This window comes from Pteropus medius, unplaced genomic scaffold (genome assembly GCF_902729225.1).
Source record: "Pteropus medius unplaced genomic scaffold, Ma_sr-lr_union100, whole genome shotgun sequence".
NCBI classification, from domain to species: domain Eukaryota; kingdom Metazoa; phylum Chordata; class Mammalia; order Chiroptera; family Pteropodidae; genus Pteropus; species Pteropus medius.
This window is the reverse complement of record NW_024351543.1, coordinates 6,957,750-6,980,270: the sequence shown is the minus strand read 5'-3', so window position 1 is coordinate 6,980,270 and position 22,521 is coordinate 6,957,750. Positions and strand designations below refer to the sequence as shown.

General features: G+C 37.6%; 1 protein-coding gene across 8 annotated transcripts in view; it reads right to left on the bottom strand.

The window, feature by feature from the left end:
- Positions 1 to 4,644: 4,644 nt before the first annotated feature.
- CD86 (CD86 molecule) overlaps positions 4,645 to 22,521 on the bottom strand; it is a 60,157-nt gene continuing 42,280 nt past the window's right edge. For 3 of the 8 annotated variants that reach the window (XM_039843174.1, XM_039843177.1, XM_039843170.1), the window contains 5 exons: positions 19,923 to 19,968; positions 18,559 to 18,629; positions 6,582 to 6,624; positions 6,474 to 6,551; positions 4,645 to 4,969 (listed from right to left, as the gene is read on the bottom strand). In XM_039843174.1, the coding sequence (XP_039699108.1) occupies positions 6,509 to 6,551; positions 6,582 to 6,624; positions 18,559 to 18,629; positions 19,923 to 19,968 (203 nt within the window). In that variant the 3' untranslated portion in view covers positions 4,645 to 4,969; positions 6,474 to 6,508. Of the gene's footprint in view, positions 4,970 to 5,004; positions 5,020 to 6,473; positions 6,552 to 6,574; positions 6,625 to 16,412; positions 17,971 to 18,558; positions 18,630 to 19,922; positions 19,969 to 22,521 lie in introns of those variants that run through there. The other 5 variants (XM_039843173.1, XM_039843171.1, XM_039843172.1 and 2 more) reach the window with 5 other exon arrangements.

Below are 22,521 nucleotides of genomic sequence, written 5' to 3'. Positions count from 1 at the left end.
GGTGATTATAATTGTATTTCTTCACATTAAACAAGATTACAAAAGGCTAACTTCAGGGTAAAGGAGAAGCAGTAATACATCTCAAGTATATCAGCAGCCTGAGTTCATGTCTCTTGGATCATCTAGGGAACCTCTTGTCAGGAACTTGATTTAAAGTTTTCTCAGTGATAATTCCTCTCTAGAGGAAGGCATTTTCATTTTTGGCCATAGCATTTTTACAAATTCAAGGTCAAATGAGCAGCACAAAGTCAAAGATAACCATGCACAAAAGGAAACAAAGTACACAGAAACAAATATACAAAGATTTTGAATATCGACATTATTTATCACTGTCTATAAAGCAAACATGTTTACTACATTTTTAAAAAATAAGAGACATGCCTTAAAATATTTACAGAGAACAGGAAATTTAAAAAAATTTGGAGAGAACCAATAGAACAAATAAAATATTAATAACTAAGATTGAAAACTCAGTAGAAATGTTAACAGATTAAACATAGGTAAAGATATAGCTAATGAATAGGACAGAAAAAAATTTCTAGAGGAAAACAAACTGAGACATACAGATGAAAAGTTAAAAGGCAAGGAGGATAGCATGGGAAGACCTACTAATCAGTGTTGTAGTATGTGAGAAAACGGAAATTTGGAGAAACAATATATAAAGAGATAATGGCTGATAATTTACTGGGAATGAAAAAGAGCCATAAATACACCAACTTAAGAAGCTTAATGAAACCCAAGGAACATAAATAAAAAGAAATTTATACCTAGATACATTCTAATAATACTTCAGAGCTCCAAAAGACAATAAGAAGATTTTAAATGAAGCCAGAGAGGGAAAAAGACAGATTGTTTTCAAAGGAGTAACAGCTTGTCATTTGACTTCTCAGCATAAGGAAAGCTATGAGACAGTGGAATAATATCTTCAACACACTGAGAAAATAATTACCAACATAGAAATTATATTTGTCAAGAAAAGAGTAAATAAAAACTGAGAGAATATTTCAAGAGCAGACCCTCACTAAAAAATTCTAAAGCACGTACTTTAGATAGACAAAAAGATGATCCTACAGGGAAGGTCTGCAATGTAAAAAGAAATAAAGAATAGTAAAAATAATATATGAGTAAACTGACTATGTAAAACAAAAATGATGTCTTGTGGTACTAAAAAAGGATAATTAAAACACATGACGAAAATAATATGTAAATCAGAAAAGGTTTAAATGATATTAAAAATATTCTGTAGGCCTCGTATTGTCCAAGAAGAGATAATGATTAACTGTATACTTTGATAAGTTAAGTTTGTATATTGTAATTTCTACTGTAGTCTTTAAAATAATGGAAACGATATTTAATTTTATAACTAGGACAGGAAAAAACTAGAATGTTGGAAAATACTTAATCAAAAAGAAGGCAAGAGAGAAGAGAAAAATACAGAACAGGTGGGATGAATAAAAAGCACAAAATAAAATAATATATTTAAACTGAAATTTATCAGTAATTGCAATAAATATAATAATTGACAAACTGGACTTATAAAAACTAAAAATAAATGTTTATATGTATCTAAAACATAAAGACTCAAAGATTAAAAGTAAAAAGATGAAAAACATACATTATGCAAACACTAACCAAACAAAGCTGGTGCGGTTAATTAGCATGACACAAAATAAACTTAAAGGCAAAAAAACTACCATATGTAATGAGAATGACTCTAAAACAATAAAAGGCTCAGTTCACCAAGAAAACATTACAATTTAAAATTTATAATGCTCCTAATAACATGGTCTCAAAATATACAAAGCAAAACTTGACAAAATTACAAGAAGAAATAGAAAGATGCACAACTATAGCGAGAGATTTAAAATTTTTCTCAGTAATTAATAGAATAACAATTCAAAAAAATAATGATTTAAATGATTTAATTAACGTGATTAACAGATTTGACATAATGAACATACATAGAACATTGTACCCAACAACTACAGAAAGTACTTCCTTTTCAAGTCCATAAGGAACATATCAAAAATTTTACTATATACTGAGCTATAAAGAGGCCACAAAAAACCAAAGGCTGGAAATCATGAAAATCATGTTCTCTGACCACAATATAATTAAACTAGAAACTGGTAAAACAAACAAACAACTCCCCCCCCACCAAAAAAAAGAAAATTTACAATGTTTAGATAACAAGAAACACATTTGGAAATAACCCATGGATCATATAATGAAATTTAGAAAGGATCAAAAGTAGACAAATGGACAAAACAGAGAGCTCCCAAAGCAGATCCATGCATAATATGGACAAGTTACTTATGATAGAGGTAGTATATCAAAGCAGTGAGGAAAAGATGGATTTTAGTAAACAGTGCTAGGAAAATTGGGTGTTCATGGTGAAAAAAACAAAACAAAACAACTATTTGGGACATCTATAACACAAAAATAAAAAGAAAGTACTGAAATGTGAAAGGAAAAAACAAAAATTTTTAGAGTATAATACATGAGGAGAATATCTTCATGACTTTGGCTGGAGGGATTGATTTCTTACACCAGATATAAAAAGCACTAATCATAAAAGAAAAGATTGATGCTTTTAATTAAAATGAAGAACTTCTGTTAATCAGAAGATACAATAAAAACAATGAGAAGATAAGCTGTAGAGAAAATATTTGTGACATATGCAATCGACTAAAAACCAACTAGTTATCATAATACATAAAGAACTCCTATAAATCAAAAAGAAAAAGACAATCCAATTTTAAAACTGTGAAAAGACTTAACAGGCACTTCATAATAGAGGAAATCTAATTAGCCAATAAGCCTATAAAAACACGTAATTGGGGAAATGTAAATTAATACCATAAATGAAATACCATTACACATCCACCAGATTCGCAAAATTAAAAAATCTAACAATACCGAAAGTTGATAAAGATATAAAACAGTGGAAATTGTCATACATGTTAGAGAGAATTTAGATTGAAACAACCCCTTTGGAAAATAGTTTGGCTTTTTCTAATAAAACTGAAGCTAAGTATATCCCATGACCCTATTTATAAGCCCTACAGACACTTGTACCCAAGTGTACCAGGACATGTGTATAAGAATGTGTTAAGAAAACAAAAGTTAACTGAGTAAATTTGAAGATCTAATTAAGTTTATTAAGAGTATATCAATCAGGAAGCATCTCATTTAGCAAACAGAAAGGTGCTCTGAGGAGTTGTACAGAATGGAAGTTTTTCTAGGCAAAAAGAGGGTGGGGCAAGGGAGCTATTTTCAAAACAAAATAAAACAAAAGATCTTTCAGGCCAAGTTATCCTTTATTGGGTGTGGTGGGGGGAGGGAATGTCAGGGGTCTCATTATGTAAATTATTTTACTAATGCTAATAAGGACATTTCAGATTAACTGTTTCAGTTCATATCCTAGGAGAGGTTAAGTACTGCAATTAGGTCTTGGTTTGCTGTCCCAGGGGCAAATGATTCCATTTTGGGCCTGTTATAGCTTTTTTTAACAATATCTTTTGATCAAACTCTCAGCCTGAGAGATGTGACAAAATATTAAGAAATTAGTACCACTCTCAGCTACCACTAGGTAGTTCTTGCAGCTTTTGTTGACCCTCTGTGTGGTATATGTAGGTCAAGACGTTTTGCTAAATCTTGAAACACTCACAGGCCACTGCCCCAGGTTCGCAACTTTTAAGACTGTCACTCTCTCATTCCCTCCCAGGCATTTTAGACCTCCCAGGCATTTTAGATCATTTGCTTAGTAGTTTGCAGCTGTGAACATGTATTTAACCTTTCCTGGAAGTGTTAATCCAGCTACAGCAGGTGGTGTTGGCCACAGCAGACAATTCCTTGTTCACCTAAGAGATAATCAAGGGTTATTCTATTATTAAGAACAACTTTGGCCAGAGAATCTAAGGATTGGACGTGGGGGTTGGGGGGGGCAGTTACAGCTTTAACAATAGGTTCGGCAATATTTTTGAGAGCTAAGGAGAGATTCCTTATTGTAGCCTCGGTTGTATTTATTTCTGACTAGGGAAGTAGGAACCTGACAAAGGAAGTGAATTCTTAATCATGAAAGCCTCCTGGTAAGTCCTTTCTAACTAGACACTGTAAATTCAGGAGAGTTGACCAATGAGGAGTCCCAGTTCATTCGTGAACAGTTAGGGGCATGGTTAGATAACCTATGAGACATTGCCTGGCTGGGCACCAGCTATTTAGGCATTCGTAGGCCCAAGGAGAATGATAACCACCAGCAAGATAAATCCTGGTAGGCACAAACCATTCCACTAAGGTGGCACTGTGAATGGACTCATTCATAGGAATTGCTGCATTTACCTGTTCAAGTCGGGGGTCAGTCAAGTTTTTAACGCATACAGGAAAAAGAATCTCCTAAGCTGAAATAAAGTCATCCTAAATGCCAGTAAAGATGGGTACTGCTGTTGAGATTTCTTAGTGAGTGGGGGCGAATCTGAATTAGATAATTATGGATAAATCAAAATCTTTGATGACAATTCCAGCAATCTAAAATATTATCCCCTTTAGTAATGGCCTGGGAGCTATAGATGATGGTGTTATCTTTCCAGGCCAATGCTGGATGGGAGGAGGGGAGGGAGGAGGGGAGGGGAGGAGGGAGGAATGGGAGGAGGAGGAGGAAGGGGAGGGAAGGGAAGGGACAAAATGTTTCATGTTCAGTTAAGAGTGAAGTCTTGATCCTCCATCTTGGGTAGAAGCAGTCTATGTCGATGTCAGGTACTTTTCTTTCTCATCAATTTTGTTTGGAGGTCTCCAGCATCTGTACAGAACTAGATGTCAAAGAGAGCCTGAGATGTGCATCCATGGCTCAAAATCTTCTAGTGTCATAGCAGTATCAATGGTTAGGAGAGCTTGGTAAGGTCTTTTCTAATGGGCTCGTGCCTCGTCTTCCTCTGATGATGCTTCCAGAATACCATCCCCAGGCTCTAGACTGTAAAGAACAGGATCCTTTAAATTGAGATCTGGGACGTCTTTTTTAACCTGTTGATGAAAGACTTAAGCCTAAGACATTAAAGACGCACAATAGCTGCTCATATTAGCATGAGTCAACAATGGATCAGCAGCATGTTGTATGCCATAGCCTTGACAGTTTAATTTACAGCAATTTTTTACCCATCTCAATGCTCTACTTCTGAAGCAGACTGTTGCCATGTTACAAGGACATCAGGATGACAAAAGTCTGGCAATGAGGGGTCATTTTTTGCAGGTGAACTTCGAACCACTAGAGCCATACCTCTGACCCTACAGAGATTACAAGACAAAGACAGATGTTTTCCAGTTGCCCCAGAGAGCTGGATTGCAGCCTGAATAATGTCAGGGGATTGACACACTCATCTACCTATTGTTGTAATGTTTCTTTCCCTCTGGGTACATATTTTTAGCTTGGGGAAGAAGGCATAAAAAAAATTCCTTTTGGGCTCTGAATATTAGCTTTTGATTTGACCAAATTTCTGATCAAAAGTTTATTAAATCCTTTCAAATATCTTGTCAGGTTTTAACCGGACAAATTGAAAATATTTCTGGCAATACTGCACAATCCCATTAATTTTAATTTTAGTTTCCCCTTGGCTGTTTAAGGGAATAATGTAGCAGTTTTCCAGAAAATCTCTCAAGTCCCATCACCTTTGGGAGGGGCTCCTGAGGAGGGTGTAGTGAAGGAGGCCTAGGTGTCTTTCATTGTTTTTATTGTTAGCCTTTTGCTAACAATAAAGGTTATTTTGGAATCTTGAAGCCTTTTGGAAGCTTCTGCATAACAATTAAAGTAGGCATCCCATTTCTTCTTGTTCAACTGGGATCCTTCCTTTTCTCTCAAGAGCATTTCTTAAATAAACAATTTTGTTTAATTAGAATGTTTCTCATAATTACCATTGTTAATATTTTGCCCATTTTGCTAAATATCTGCAGCATCTGGGACTATAGTTGTTAAACAGGTGTCCCAGAAGGTGACAGGCTCAAATTTTTGAATATAAAGGATCGAAAAGCCTTTATCTACACAAAACAAGATAAAAAAGAATTTGCACCTTAACATATCAAGAGTAACCAAGAGATGTTACTGTGTCCTGACCGAAGGAAGACCCTGCACACACCACCACCAATTCCCATGGAACCAGGGACTGGGGAAAGAACTGAACCAGCAAACCTCAGGCATGGGAACTGTGGACTGATTTCCAAACAAATGGAGAACTGCAGCTGCCACCCCACCAACAGTTCCCAACGTGGATTCTAGTAATAGAATCAAGGGCCGGGTTTTTCTCTATATTGGCAGTAACCAAGACATGTTACTGAGTCCTGGGAATTGCCTTCTGAAAGGCTAGGGGCTTGCCTCTGGGCAGAACCATCTGCCAGCTTAAGCTGGCCTTCCCTGTAAAAAAGAGCCAATGAGATAGGGACCCTAAATGCAAAGAGAGTGGAGCTCAAAGCTGAGAGAAACTTACAAATGTCCCTAGAAATGGCGAGAAAGAGAGTGTAGTCAGAAGGGTTCATCGGTGTCCTGCTTGTGTTTCTCCTCCCCATCGGTGTCCTGCTTGTGTTTCTCCTCCCCGAAGCTGCTGGAAGTCTCTTTAGATCTCATCACTGCAACCGAATCTGTTAAAAAACAAAATTCAACCAAGTAAATTTAAAGAACTAATTCGCTTTATTAGGTGATTTATGAACCATTTAGCAACTAGAAGGGTGCTCCACAGTGATATAGAAAATGGACGGTTTTTATAGGCAGAAAGAGGATGAGGCAAGGAAGTTATTTGTAAAACAAAAGAAAGGATTGTTTCAGAGCAGATCATCTTTTTGGGGGAGAGGGGATAAAGGGAATGTGGGGGTATTATTATGCAAATTACTAGTGCTAATCAGGAAATTTCAGAGTAACTGTTTAAAGTTCACATTTCTGGGAGAGGTTGAAAATTGCAATTAAGTCTTGGATTGCTATCAAAAAGGCAAATTACTTTATTTTTTTAAATTAAATTTATTGAGATGACAATGGTTAATAAAATTATATAGGTTTCGAGTGTTTAATTCTATAATACATCATCTGTATATCGTATTATGTGCTTACCACCCAAAGTCAAATCTCCTTCTGTCAACATATATTTGACACCTCTACGCTTTTCTATCTCCCTGCTTCCTCCTTTCCCTCTGGTAACCACTAAACCATTGTCTATGTCTGTGAGTTGTTTGTTGGTTTGTTGCTTTCAGTTTTATATCCCACATATGAGTGAAATCATATGGTTCTCCACTTTTTCTGTCTGACTTATTTCACTTAGCATGATATTCTCAAGATCCACCCCTGCTGTTGCAAATGGCAGTAGTTCATCTTTTCTTATGGCTAACATTCCATTGTATATGTGGACGAAAGAGAGGCCACATACCAAACCTGACAGGCTCAGGGAAGGCCAGCATGGTGGGCCCTACAAATTCAGAGACTGAAAATAACCACATAGGATGGTCTGAACATAAAAATTCTTAACCAAAAGCATGTCATGGCAGGCAGTCACATCCTAGGCCTGCAGCTTTCTTGACAAAGAGAAATTAAGAAAACAATTCCATTTATAATTGCAGGAAAACAAATAAAATACGTAAGAATAAATTTAATCAAGGAGATAAAAGACATTTACACTGAAAACTACAAGATATAATGAAAGAAATTGAAGAAGACACACATTTTCTATGCTCATGGGTTAAAGGCTTGATACTGTTAAAATGTCTATACTGCCCAAAGCAATCCACAAATTCAATGCAACCCCTATCAAAATTCCAATGGCATTTATCACAGAAATAGAATAAATAATCCTAAAATTTGTATGGAACCACAAAAGATCTGGAATAACCAAAGCAGCCTTGAGAAAGAAGTGCAAAGCTGGAGGCGTCACATTCTCTGATTTCAAGAACCTTACAAAACTATAGTAATTAGAACAGTATGATATTGGCATAAAAACAGACACATAGATCAGTGGAACAAAATAGAGAGCCCAGTAATAAACCCACACATATAAGGTTAATTAATTTACAACAAAGGAGGCGAAAATATACAATAGGGAAAGGACAGTCTCCAATAAATTATGTTGGGAAAACTGGACAGCCACATGCAAAAGAATGAAATTGGATCATTATCTTACATGAAAATTAACTCAAAATGGATGAAAGGCTTTACTGTAAGATCTAAACCTGTAAAACCCTCAAAGAAAATGTAGCCAGTAAACACCTTGACATAGCTGTGATGCTTTTTCGATTTGACACCAAAAGCAAAGGCAACAAAACCAAAAGGAAACACGTGGGGCTACGTCAAACTACAAAGCTTTAAAAATGCACAGAAAAGGAAACCATTGACTAATTGAAAAGGCAATCTACTGAATGGGAGAAAATATTTGCAAATAATATATCTGATAAGTGGCTAATATCCAAAATATATAAAGAACTCACAACTCAATAGCAAAAAAAACCCAAACAAAACAAACAAAAAAAACCCCAAACATTTTGATTAAAAAATGGGCAGAGGATCTGAATAGACATTTTTCCAAAGAAGACATTCAGATGGCCAACAGGTACATGAAAAGATGCTCAACATCACTAATCATAAGGGAAAGACAAATCAAAACCAAAATGAGATATCACTGCACACCTGTTAGAATGGCTATTATCAAAAGACGAGAGATAACAAATGTTATATCTGAAGGGGAATGATGGGCTTGTGACCTCAGTTTTCTTTTTGTGTGTTTTTGATCCTTTTTGATTATGTATATTAAGCAGTACTCCTAATGGCAGTCATCTCCTTGCCCCTATGAATACTATGTTCTATGAGCCACCTGTAGGAATCTTTGTAGGTTAGCTGCCCCCTGGCTGTTGTTCCAAACTTGCTGCCCATCACATTAATTATGCCCATTATCTCTGAAGTTTAAGTGCTGTCCCTGGCCTCTGGTTATTCCAGAATCTCGTCATCCACACTGATACTGTGAAGCCCACTTCTGTAACAGCATCTTTTACTGTCAGTCCTGGCCTACAGAGAATAGATTTTACTGAACTTTTAACAATGCATGAAAGTCCCTCTCTTACAAGCATATTTCTTACCACCTTGGTTAATGAACTACCTTCCAGGCCCTCCTGAGAGACATAGACAGTGATAAGTTTTCCAGGTTTACATAGGTCCATACCAACATTCCAACTTCTCTAAGCCTTTTGAGCCTTTACTCCACAGTTTGCCATAGCAGATCTGGCATCTTTACTGCATTTACTATGGGCTCATTTGTTTTTTCCAATCTTCAAGCACCATCCTAGTCGTGTTTTAGAAGTGTCACCCAGGACTCTTTTATAAGCAGGTGTTAAATCCTTTATTTAGATTTATTTCTGCTTCCCTTGATCCAGCATCCCCAGGAGATACTCCCAGGCCTATTTCCTAGTTCCTGCCAGTACGGGCTTGCCAAGTCCTGCAGCTCTTTTAGCATATTTTCTCTCTCTTCCCTTAGTAAGCCTGGTACTTCTTCAGTCAGGTTTGGCTGAGACTTGATCTTCACTGAGTGTCCAGTGGCCAGAAGGAGGTGGGAGCAGATCCTGAAAAGGGCAAGGATTGCCTTGAAAATAGAGTTGCCAGATTTAGCAAATAAAAATACAGGATATAGGAGATTAGGATACTATTATTCATTGTTTATCTGAAATTCAAACTTAACTGGGCATCTTGCACTTTATCTAGCAACACTACCTGTAAAGCACAGCCTTACTTGAGACCTTTTTATAGCCTTTAAGCAGCAGAAGGGCTCTATCTTCCAACAAAGGAAAGTTGGTTATTTCTGTAGGCCCGGAGGGTTCAGGTGATTCAAAGTTCTCATTAATTCTCAGCCTGATCTTCAGCTGTTCCTCCTCTCAGGTTGCAGGAAATGAGTGTCTCTTTAAATGCTCTGGAGAGACTCTGGCTCATTCACTGCTTAAAGTTGTTGATTAGTAGAGCTGAGCCTGTGATTTTCTCTCTGCAAAGAATCAGTAGTGATTACCAAGAGCTATCAGATTACACAGTCCTTCCGTACAGTTACGATTGCTCCTGTACCTTTCAATTGCCTTAGAGAGCAGTTCCTAAATTTTGTCAGCACAATGGAATCACCTAGGGGCTTCTAAAAACACCAGCACCTGTGTCTTACCCCCCAGCAATTGTGATGTAATTACTCTTAGGTGTGAATTACTCTGAGTTTAGAAATTTTTAAGAAATTTCCTGGTAACTTTCATGCTAATGTTAGGTAGCTAGTCAGACATAAGCAACAAGAGGAACAAAGGAATAGGGGGGCCCCAGCCCAGAGACTGCCCAAAGAACACCCTACTGGTAGTTAGAGAATCCCTCCTACATCTCTGAGACAAAGTAAAGGAGGGTCATAATCTTAGCTGGCCTAATCTGGCTACAGACACCTGTGCAGAAGGTGTTTGTCCTAGTTTGCCCACGATTAAGCTTCATTATAATACTATGTTTATGCCTGGAAGGTCATGAATCTAATTATAACAGACTGAATTCTGGGTATTCACATGTGCACTAGGCAAAGAGTTATATAGCAGTCAAGTGTCAATCAAAACGACCTCACTTGCCAAACACCTAAGAAAGCCTTTGGACCAACCATCACAGCCCTAAATATAACTCAGGCCTCTGCCTTCCCTGGGGTTACAGCTCTCCACCTTATGTGTTCTTATTTCCCTGGGGTTAGTCAATTTTAGGCTTAACCCATCTTCTATCTCATAATGTGCTTTTAATAAACGAATATTTCTCATATTCACTGAATTGAAATCCATTTCCTCATCAATGATAAGGACCTAGAAGTGTGTGTTATCAGAATTCCGATCGCCGCAACAGTAAAACTAGGATATTGTATCAGTTAGTAAGTACATCCACTTGTATCTCTATTCCACTATAGCTCACTACAAGTAGGTCTTAAGTAATCCACTACCCCAACATCCAAGCAGTATTAAAAACCTAGTCCTCATTGTTATCCAACTGGTGAGTAATCCAACTATAAAATCTCACTCTTAGTTTTTACTTCCTAGGACCCTTCCTGGTAGCAACTGTCTTGGGGTAGGGTTCCCTAGAAGCAGAGTTGAAGACAGACTCTTATCCAAGTGACCTGCCAGGAATACTGTCAAGAAAAGAGAATGAGGAAGTTAGGAATAGGGCAGAAATAAAAACTGGCGAGGATGTGGTCTAGCTGGAGACTAAATGGAGACTCCAATCTCATGTGGAATTCTAGAACATAAATTATACTGCAGCATTAGCCCATTTCGAGGCAAGAAGGCCAACCTTTTGTACCCCTACATCAGTTAATTATTGAATGAGGCCTATTCTCAGAGGGGGTGCCAGAGGCCTGGATTGTAGCTTCTTAGCAAGGGCCAGGATTAGGGTGAAATGAGCAGGGTAAAATTCGAAAGCTGCCAAAAAACTCAGTAATCAACTTTAATGCAGTATTTTAAATAAGTTCAAATTAATCTAAAAATCATGATAAAATCAAAATTTAAATAAATATATAATTAGGAGAGGAGGTTCCTGTTTGACTAAGGGCAAGTCTCAGAGAGGAGGCAGGCATGGGTTATCATCAGTCAACATTCATAGCATCTGGGGAACGGGTGCATTGGCTAGGTAAAGGGGAACTGGGTGTGGCACCAACAGCAACCATTACACCACCATCTTTCCTCGATTCCATGTATTTAAATTTAGATTGACTCCACTGCCTTAGGATTTTTGGGAGCAAGCAGGGGAAAACAATACTCGGTCCTTTTTAATAAATTAAAAAATCCCTGGCCATGGTGATTGCTTCAGGGATGAACTTGTGACCTGAAAAGCCTAATGTGCATTTTCTCAAAAATATTTCTTCTAGAGCTAACCGAGAAGATGCTCTGGACAACATAAGCTGGAGCTGCTTATGGCCATCTTTCCCAGCTGTGTTGAAGAAATCTGACTGTAATAAGAAAGGAGATCAACATGCCAAGAAAATCTAAAACAATAAAAAGCTAGAGAAAGAGAATAGCCTGAAAATATTGATTTTGACTTTGGACTCAGCTGGGCCAAGACTTTTCTGTTTTATGATGTATCTATTAGGAATATTTTTGTTGCATAGAATAAAAAGTCTGAACTGAGGAATAAAACCAACTTGAGGGATGAAAAAGGAGTAGGAGGAGAGAAGGACAGGGAGACAGAGAAATAAACAATTTATTGGCTCACATAACTGAGGAGCCCAGGAGTACATTTGTTTCAGGGGTGGCTGGTGGGACCTGCCTGATATCACCAGGATTGATCTCTTGGATCTGCTTTCTTAGGACTGGCTCCATCTTTGGGTTAAACATGAATCAGACAATAAGCTGAGTGACAGATATTATGGTTTCCTCAAAATCAACTTACTCCTTTTGATAATGGTTCTATGATTCTTGAATCAAATGTCCATACCTGGATTCTCTCTTTCTATAGGATAAATTATTTCCAAGTACCACCAGTTCTTCTCCCATCAATTCTCTCCTCATGACCACTTATACCAGAGTCTTAGTATAGGTCAATTTAGGCACATTGCACCTTCCCATCTTGTCCTAGTACAACAAAATACTGGGTCACTCTTCTGCTGTTTTCATAATTTTTAAAAATTTTCTCCGAATTCTCCTATCTTACTTCATTACACTTTCTTTTCAGTTCTCCCTTCTCTTCTTAAATAAGTTCTTAAACTTCTACAAGAGGATACGAACTTTTCTCCTTTTTCCCAAGATAATACATATAAGCTCTTTGACATATTGCTGACACGTGGTGTGCTCAATAAACATCAATGATGATGATGATGATGATGATGATGATGATGATGATGATGCAGCATCACTCCTTTACATAGTTTTGGGAAATTTTGACAATTATTTCCAATGCTTAACACCCTGAAGCAAGATTTTCTTCATGATTTACCCATATTTTCTGCTGCAAATAAACCATTTCTAGTAAGTTCTGAATATAAGCAGTTACTCAAGGAGAACGAAAATTCTTAAAATTCTCATTAATCTGCCATCTTGGTTTTTTTAAGTCTTGCTACAGTATTTTTTTTTTTCCATCTAAGACTATTTAAACCCTGAGGACATTCACACATGTTAATATGCATGGCTGCTTTGGACACAGGAACAGATTTATTTTTAACATTGTAAAAAAAGCATTCCTTTTCTTTATTTTTAAACTGATGATGAGAGTCTCAAACTGAGACTCTAAGAAAGTTCAACAAATAAATTGAAAACCAGAGGAAAAGTTAGCAAATCAGTAAAAAACAAAAGTATAAAAGGATGGATTTGATTGTTTGGGTTAGCTTTTGTTTTTTAAACAGAATGGACTTGATGTTTTCCTATCAAGTGTACATAGCTTAACTGTTTTTACAAAGGTGGTGAGGTCTGATGCCTGAGGGCAAATACTTAATATGTGCAGTTAAAAAGTGGCAGGTAGACTGGTGGAAACAGCATATAACTAGATCGTGTTACCAGTCAGCACAGCAAGCATAACCTGGCATGTTTTAAGTTTTAGGTATATGCTCTGGGTTGCAAATATGAATTTGAGAAACAGTTTTAATTGTTTGGTAGCCAGTGATGCAGAAGTAGAGAGTCCTTGCTTCTCGCTCTGTGTCTCTGGTCTCTCATATCTGAAATTAACCTTTGCCTTAACCCCATGCTGGGTCTATGATATAGAAAAAAGTCTTTTCACCTTGGTGACTAAATCAAAGACTGTGATGTATAATACCATTTTCTGCCTGCTAGCTATGCCTGGACTATCTAGCCTTTCCATCTTCATATTTTAGGATTTTTTTTCTTTCACTCTGATCGAGCACAGAGAAATCCTGTACTCATCTTTCCTAAAGCAACTCCCTTAAGTTTCCTTTTCCTATCATTTGGGTCTGCTTCTGTAGTGAAGTCCACTAGCCCCTGCCTCTGGTCTGATGAGCCTCAGTACCGGGATCCAGTCTGGAAATGTCAGGAGGCTTCTCCTATTTCAACTTCTTAGAAATGCCATACTTGAAAAGGCCAATTGTGCCAGTTTCCTAACTGGTTTTCCTGCCTCTAATTTACACACCCCAGTCCCCACAAACCATCCTCTGCATGACTGCCATCTAAGAGGTCTCTCAAAACTTTGACTGGCAGCACTTGCCTCTTGAGAGACCCCCTTTATATCTCAGCCTGACTACTTAGAATTTCACGTTATATTTGGTAAGGACAGAGTTCTCTGCTACCTTGACAGGGAAGTAGATATTGAACGTCTGGAAATAATCTTGACAAAGAGAAAATAAGGAAGGTCTTTGAAAGATGGTTTGGCCTCAGACAGTAAGATGGAAAAGTCTCATGTGCATAAGGTGCTTGCATAAATCATCTCAGTCCCCTGGTTGAGAAGCTGAAAGAGAAAGACTTCTTCAAGTGATGCTGATGTAGAAAGAGTTGTAGAAGCATCTTCGTCTTTCATTAGGGTGTGGAGGGACTTCTGGGCTGAGTGTTATATGAAAGAATCCACACCCACCCCTACTACTCCATGATGACTTCCTGTTCCCATTCTCCCACTACTAACGCTTCCTCACCACCCCCACTTCAGGGTGGCTATTATCCCTCAGACCTAGGACATAACTTGTTTGGATTGGAGCATTAGACATAAAAGTTTAGACATAAAAGTTTGTGTCTAAGGCAGCAATGTATTTTTCCTCCTTGAGTGAACAGGTAACCATGGTGAAAACCAATGGAACCTCACTTTTCTTACAAGATCCACATTAATGTTGGTATATGGATGAGAATGAAAACTGATATAATAAATATGTTTGTAACATGATGGATTACAATAAAAACTGGTGTCTCTTTTAATCATTTTAGCAAGAGCCTTATGTTTAGGTTGTTTAGGTTGCTTAGGTATAGAATAAAACCAAATCTGCTTGAATAAGGAGATTATATATATTATATATTGATATTATATAATGTATAAAATAAGTATATTATATATAGAATATAATATACATAAAGTAAATATATATTTATATGTACATGTATGTATATGTATATATACACTGTACACACACATGTAGGCATAGTGTGTCTATGGAAAGATACATAAACAGCCGGAGATTGGAGTTGCCTCTGTGTGCTTAGGAAAAAGAAATGTGAGGGAGACTTTCTTTTCACTACTTGCCTCCTTGTTCCTTTTGATATTATGGACAGAATTCAGGGTAAAAGAGATAGTAGACTGGGGTCAGTTGGGTGGTGATTGTCATGTTCTTGGAATGAGAAAATAAGGGCCTGACTGAGAAATGAAGGGGTGGATGCTAAAGCTGGAGGGATTCATGCCTGGCCAGGTGATGACCAAATGTGGCAGTACAGTGGAGGTGGGCAGTGGGTGTTGAGGGAAAGATCAGAAGGCAGTAGTCAGAGATGACTGTGCTTTCTAGCTTGGGTTGACAAATGTGAGGGCACTGAGTAAAGGAAACTGGCTTCAGAATGGCAGAGAAGAAGGTGAATTGCAAAAGAATAATAAGTAGTAGGGGCAGAAGGGGAAGACTTGGAGGTAGCAATTATAATTCACTTTCCTTCTTACCAAAAACTCATTTTCACTGGTCAGATCAAGTGCCTTATCATCCACAGCTTCTGGCCTTATAAGACAATGGAATGGCTTGTGGAAAACTCAGTAATGGGTCCTCTGGAGGCACCACCTTTGGAGGGCTAAAGCAGTGTAGTGCAAGATGTGGTATAGGCACTCAATCTGCCACCTACCCAAATGCTGTCTCTCCTATGGCCAGAAAGCATGAGGCTGGGAAATAAGGGAGTGGAAGGGGTGATGCTTCGCAAAATTTTCCCCAGATCTGCCACTTACTAAGTTAGCAACCTTGGGAAAATTGCTTTGATCTCTCCGTGCCTAAGTTTCCTCATCAGCAAAATGATCATCGTATCCCAATATCAACATCACAGGGTCTTTATGAGGATTAAATGGGTTACTGAATTTAAAGATTTAGGAGTCCCTGGTACAAGATAAACACCAGTAGTGTTAGTACTATCATTGAACCTAATGACCTCCTTCAACCTTCCTTGGCTTTTTTTTCCCTCCAGACATGGAACACAGAAGGTCTGGAGAATTTCACATACAAAGGAGGGATGTTTTTAACCAGAGGACATATTAATGTCTCATTCAATCTTTAAACAAATAGTTTTGAGGTAGTCTTTTAGGTGCCTGGGATCCATTGGTGAAGAAGTTAGACATATCCTAGACAATTTTCTGTTTTTCCAGAATTTTTCTGCATTTATTTATTTATTTTTAATTGAGATATGATTCACATATAACATTAATTTTAAGTTTACGAGATAATTATTTGATATATACATATACTGTGAAATGATTACCACAATAAGTTTAGTTAACATCCATCACTACATATAGTTACAAATTATTTTTTCTTGTGATGAGAACTTTTGAGATCTACTCTCTTAGCAATTTTCAAATATATAATACAGTTCTGTGAATTTATTCTATAATCAAGATATTTTAAGGAGTACTTTTATATTAGCCTTTGTTCAGTGTGTATACGAGCGCATGATTTAAAAATTACACAGTATAAAAGGTTACAAATTGAAAAAAAGGTATTCCTTCCTTAACTCTAAATTTCCCATTTGTCCTCAGAAATAACCCCTCTCATCTGATCTTTTATGTCTCATTACTAAGATAAACATATAGAATTATATTAGGCCCCTTTTTCATACAGTGGTTAGAAGAAAGGGAAGAGGAGAGGGTTTGGGATGAGCCAAAGGCTTCCAGCTAGGGTGACAAGAGAATGGGGCTACCACAGAGATGTAAAAAAGAAGGAAGTACAATAGGAAGACAGGGAGTGACATCGGACTATAAGGGTTGAGTAGGACTGCTGAAGTAGAAGCCGAAAATGTAGACTTTTAATCAATTTAATAAAAATTTACTGAGAACTATTCCATACAAAATGTTAGGAAGTAGCAAGATGCTTGGAGTCTAAAGAAGGCAGGCGCAGGGCAGAGTACACAAATGGTAATAATACAAGGACGAGTTTGGCTAGCACAGCTGTCTGCAACATTCTAGGGTCTACAGAACTATTTCTGTAGCTTGGGCCTCCCAAAGTTTTCTCTAGGGTGAGACTGAGGCTGCTCCATTCTTTAGTGATGCTGCTTTAGAGCCAGGATCTCTTAATTCATTTCTACTGGGCTAGTACATTTCTCTCCTGAGCCCAGTTTTCCTGTTGTTGAGAATGACATGCATAGACAGTCCCCAGATACAAGTTCACTAGCACTGTTCCGGGCCAGCAGATATCTCCTTAGGGCATCTGTAGGCTAAATCAGCCCCTGGATGATTTGCATCCTGTTCTTTCAAATTTCACTCCAGCTCTTGGTCTCTCAGCCATTAGTTGAAAGAGTCCTAAGCCTCTTTCCATTCATCCCTTTATCAAGATGATAGCTCTTTCTCCCAAGCTCTGCTTCCAGCCAGGTGAAACATCACAACAACTTAGGTATCACCAAAACCCTCACAAAGCATTCAGGAAACTACTGTTTGTCTTAAGTCCATTTGGACAAATTGTCCATCTGTTGTTTGCCCCAAGGCTTGTCGAAGCACTAGACAGACTGGACATTTATGGGCATCTCTGTTGGTCAAGATCTTTTATTCTCTCTTTTGAGTATTGTTATCTCTCTATTGGCTCTTGCATAGTTGCCCCAGGCCATCATCTCAGTTCATCTTTTTCAAGAAAAGAAGTAGAGTTCACGATGCATAGTACTCTCCTGCTTTATCCAGTGCTCTCTGCTAAGGCTTATTGATAGCTTGCTGGGAATGTGGATCCTTCTCAATATTAGCAACAGCCCATACAGAAATGGCTACAGGATTCCGAGCTGGTTCCATCTCCGTTTTTCCTAGTTTCTCAAATTTTCGGTTTGTCTTCTCATTGTTGTAAGCACTCTAGGCCACCGTTTTCCTCACTGACCCTTACAGAAGGACGAAAACTCTTAGCAGAGGATGGACTTTTCTTAGGGCATAGTAATTACATTATTACAGTACACATTTCTTTATATTGAAAACTGTTAATATAAACACTATAAAGCAATAAAATATGTAGCTTCCACTCAGACTGAAGAGGTAGGTGTTCAGTCACAGGCATACCTCAGAATTCAGAGTAGATAAAAGCCACTATTCCAGGAAATGGGAGTTTTACAGAAAACATAATTTGTAAAATTAAGAAAAGAGGCCAAATCTGAAACAGCATGTGTTAGTACTAAACAATATTCCTGAGCCAGGAGCCAGTCAGGTGGCTTGGCCAACAAGCTCCGAAGTTAAAGGAAGCAGATAAAATCTGCTCCTGGCATAGGGAGCAGAGCTTGTATTATAGGGAGGCAATTTCACTTAGAGGGAGTTCTGGAGGCCCCAGATTTATTAACGATAATTTCTTGTCTTCTAGGAAGGATTAGAGAGACGATAAAAAGTTCAGCCAAAAACTTGAAAAGGGAAGTATATAAAAAATGGATAGTCAGTTGGACTTTACTCTTTAGCTAAAAATGTGTAGCACTTTTTTTCACCTGAGGCTGTCGTCGAAGTGTTAACATCACACCGGACTTCATCAAATCTTTCAGATGCACGATTTTCTACTCTGGAAAAATAGAAAAAAGAATTAGGTGAGATTTCACGATAGAGCCATTTTTCTTTCTAGATTTCAACAACAAGGACAGAATATAGGGGGGGGGGTCATTGCAGTAGTAACAAGTGGAAACCAACTATTGAAGAGAGAGGTGGAGAAATGTTATCCAGGCTTCCTTCAATAACTACTCTTTTTTTGTTGTTTTTTGGTCTGGGCCTGCCCCTGCCCTATGCTGAGTCCCTCCTTCCTTCCTCTGCAGGCATTTCTGGACCATTTCTGAACCACTTCTGAACTGAGTCTGATGGGGCAGGCAAGATCTCAGCTCCCAGGCTCACTATCTAGGATCCCTAGACTTACAGTGGCTGGTGTATCCAGAAAAGTGCTGGACACTCCAGGAGCTATGCACTCTGGGGTCATGACCGTGTCTCTGTGACCAGGCTCTTCACTGAGGGTTGCTTTGACCCCCATGACCATGCAGCCAAAGCTTTGATATTCTTGTTAAGCCCAGTTTCTCAGGGGGGATAGAGTTACAGATAATCTGATTACACCATGTTTTGAAAGGTCTCATCACCAGGAATCTTCATGTATACACTCATTCTTTCAACAAATATTTATTGAGCACCAACTATATTCCAGGCACTATGCTGGGTGCTGGCAGCACAATGATGAAATTAACTGATATGATCCCTGCCCTCTGTAGAGTTTAGTTTAGTTTATAAAGTTTAATAAGATAATTACACAAATATGTAAGTATACTTGGTGTGATAAAGAAAAAGGACAGGGATTTACATGGCACTATAATAGGCTGATATAATGTAGTTTGGGAAAGGTTTTTAAGAGTGCTGCTTGAGCCAAGGTCTGAAGAATGAGGTGAACAAGTGGCAGAAAAATAATCCAAGCAGAAGGCACAGCAGATGCAAAGACACAGAAGTTAGAGGGAATATGTTATCACTCACGTGTTCATTTATTCATTCCATACGTGGACACCCACTATTCCAGGCACTGTGCTAAGTACTGAGGTTACTATGGTGAATAAGATGTAGCCCATTTTCACCATTGGTATTAATTTTTTACTTGACAGTGACTGAGCTTGCCATGCCCATTGAACACTGTACATTGGACATGCTGCCATCCATTTACAACTAGGACACATTTTCCTTCACGTCCTAATTAGCCCCACTTTCCTGTCCCTCTCCATTAGTTCATGTTTGCTGGGGTCTCAGCATGCCTCAGACATAAGCCTATTCGAGTTACAGAACCTTTGGGAATTGGACCTTTCGACAATGTTGCAGGGTCAAGACTTACATTTCTTTGGCCCGTTCACTTTCTCTCTCCTCCATGTTGTTGGCTTCTGAAAGAAACCAAAACAACCTCAGAAAATGTATTGCCCATCGATACTAAAAGAGGGAAAGTTTGAAGAGCCTCCAAAGTACTAGGACTCAGAGAGAAATCGTTGTAGCCTTATATGTGGAATAGATGGTGACTTGAGGCAGTTTCAGGGGGACTCAGAAGGAACACCTTGCATCCAAAAAGTAAATGCCATCTTTTGTTCTCTGTGCCTTAAGTTTTAATGTGGGGTATAGGTTTTTCTCTTAGAGCTCTAGTCTTTGCTGAAATAAAAATAATACTGGGAGGGATAATACATTTTGGTTTTAGCAATTATTTAGTGCTCATAAAAGAGTTTCCAATCTTTTCCTGAAAGTAAGGCTTAGGAGGAAAAGGAAATCTGAAAGATGTTGATGCCGAAATAGGTTAGCCAGTTGGCACTACCAAATACTACACCAATGTTGCATGGACCGACTCAAGTGGGAAATCTTTAGTTGGCTAGATCTCCCAAAGCCTGAGTAGCTACTGGTATGAACTTGCTACTGATGCAACTTGGGGTGTAAATTTTTATAGGATGACTACTGTGACAGTGCTAGTGTCCCATTCAGAGCCTTACAGCAGGTTTTGTTAACCTGGGTGTCCATAGAAGAATTTGAGGACCACAGATATCCCCTCAACAACATCCCTGATGGTTTTGAACACTTCTTATCATTGGCAGTCCGTGTGTGTGTGTGTGTGTGTATGTGTAAAAATAGTCAGCTTTATTGAGGTATAATTAATATACAATAAAATCCAATTATTTTCCATATGGATTTTGATGAGTTTAACAGATGTATGCAGTCATGTAACTACTACCATAACTAAGGTATAGAACATTTATATAAGCCCCCAAAGTTCCCTGCCCCTTTTCAATCAGTTCTTTTCCCCTACTCCATCCCCTGGTAACCACTGACGTGATGCTTTTGTGATGCTTAACGTCACAAAAGTTTTGCTTTTTCTAGAATTTCATATAAGCAGGATTATATAATGTGCATTTTTTAGTGTGTGAGCATGATGTTTTTCACTTAGCATAATGCTATTGAAATTCATCCATGTTGTGGTTTGTTACCAGTACTCCATTCCTTTCTATGTCTTAGCAGTATTTCATTGTATGAATGTACTACCACTTTTTAATTCATTCCCCAACTGATAAAAATTCAGGATGTCGGGTTTGCAGTATTATGAAGAAGGTTGCTATGGACATTTGTGTGTATGCCTTTGTGTAGATATATGGTTTTTATTTCCCATGGGTCAATATCTAGGATTGCTAGGTTGTATAGCAGTGCATGAGAATTTCATTTGCATCACATCTTCTCCAGAACTTGGTTTTTATTTTTAGCCATGTTAGTGGCTGGGTAGTGATATCTCATTATAGTTTTAATTTGTACATCCCTAATGACTACTGATGTGACTGTGTACCTATGCTTATTGGCTATTTACATATCTTCTTCTAAGTATCTGTTCAAATCTTTTTCTCCCTGCCTTTTGTTAAATAGATTGTCTTCTTATTACTGAGCAGTAATATATATTCCAAAGATAGACATTTTTGTAACTTTTTCTCTTAGTCTGCAGCTTGACTTTTCATTTTCTTAACAAAGTGAAAGGCAAACATTTTTAATTTTGATAAATTTTGGTTTATTAATTTTATATTTTTATGATATATGGTTTGTGCTTATTGTGTCCTATCTAAGATTTGGCTAAGGTAAAGTCACAGGGATTTTCTGGTTTTTTTTTTGTTTTTTTTTTAAGTCTTTTAATTTTAGCTCTTATATTTAGATATATGATCCACTTCCAGCTATTTTTTAGATGTCTAGGTTCATATTTTTCCAGGTGACTATCTAATAGTCCCAACACCATCTACTAAAAAGATTATCCTTTCTGCCTGGAATTATCTTGGCAAAATCAGTTGACTATGTGAGCTTATTTTTTGACTCTCTATTTTGTTGCATTGATTGATATGTCTGTGCTTTCACCAATACCATGCTGCCTTGTTACAATAGCTATATAGTAAATCTTGAAATAAAGTAGTATAAATCCTCCATCTTTGTTCTTCTTTTTCAGAATTGTTTTGGAAATTGTAGGTCTTTTGCATTTCCACATAACTTTTAGAATTAGCTTTTTAATTTCCACTAAACGGCCTGCCAGGGTTTTGATTGGTATTGCATTAAATCCATAAAGCAATTTGGGGAGAACTGGTATCTTAATGTTTAGTCCATGAATATGGCATATTTCTCCATTTATTTAAGTCACTTTAATTTTTGTTAAATAGTAATGTGTTTTAGTTTCAGTATACAAGTCTTATACTTGTTTTTTAAAAAATTTATTCCCAAGTCTTTAATATTATTCGATACTACTACAAGTGATATTTAAGTTCTTTCAGTATCCAATTGTTTGTTGTCAGTATATAGACATACAATTCCTTTTGATATTGTGCACTGACCTTGTATCTTGTGACTTTGCTACACTCAATTAGTTCTGATAGCTTTTAATGGATTCTTTAAGCTTTTCTACAAACATGATCATGTTAACTACCACAAAA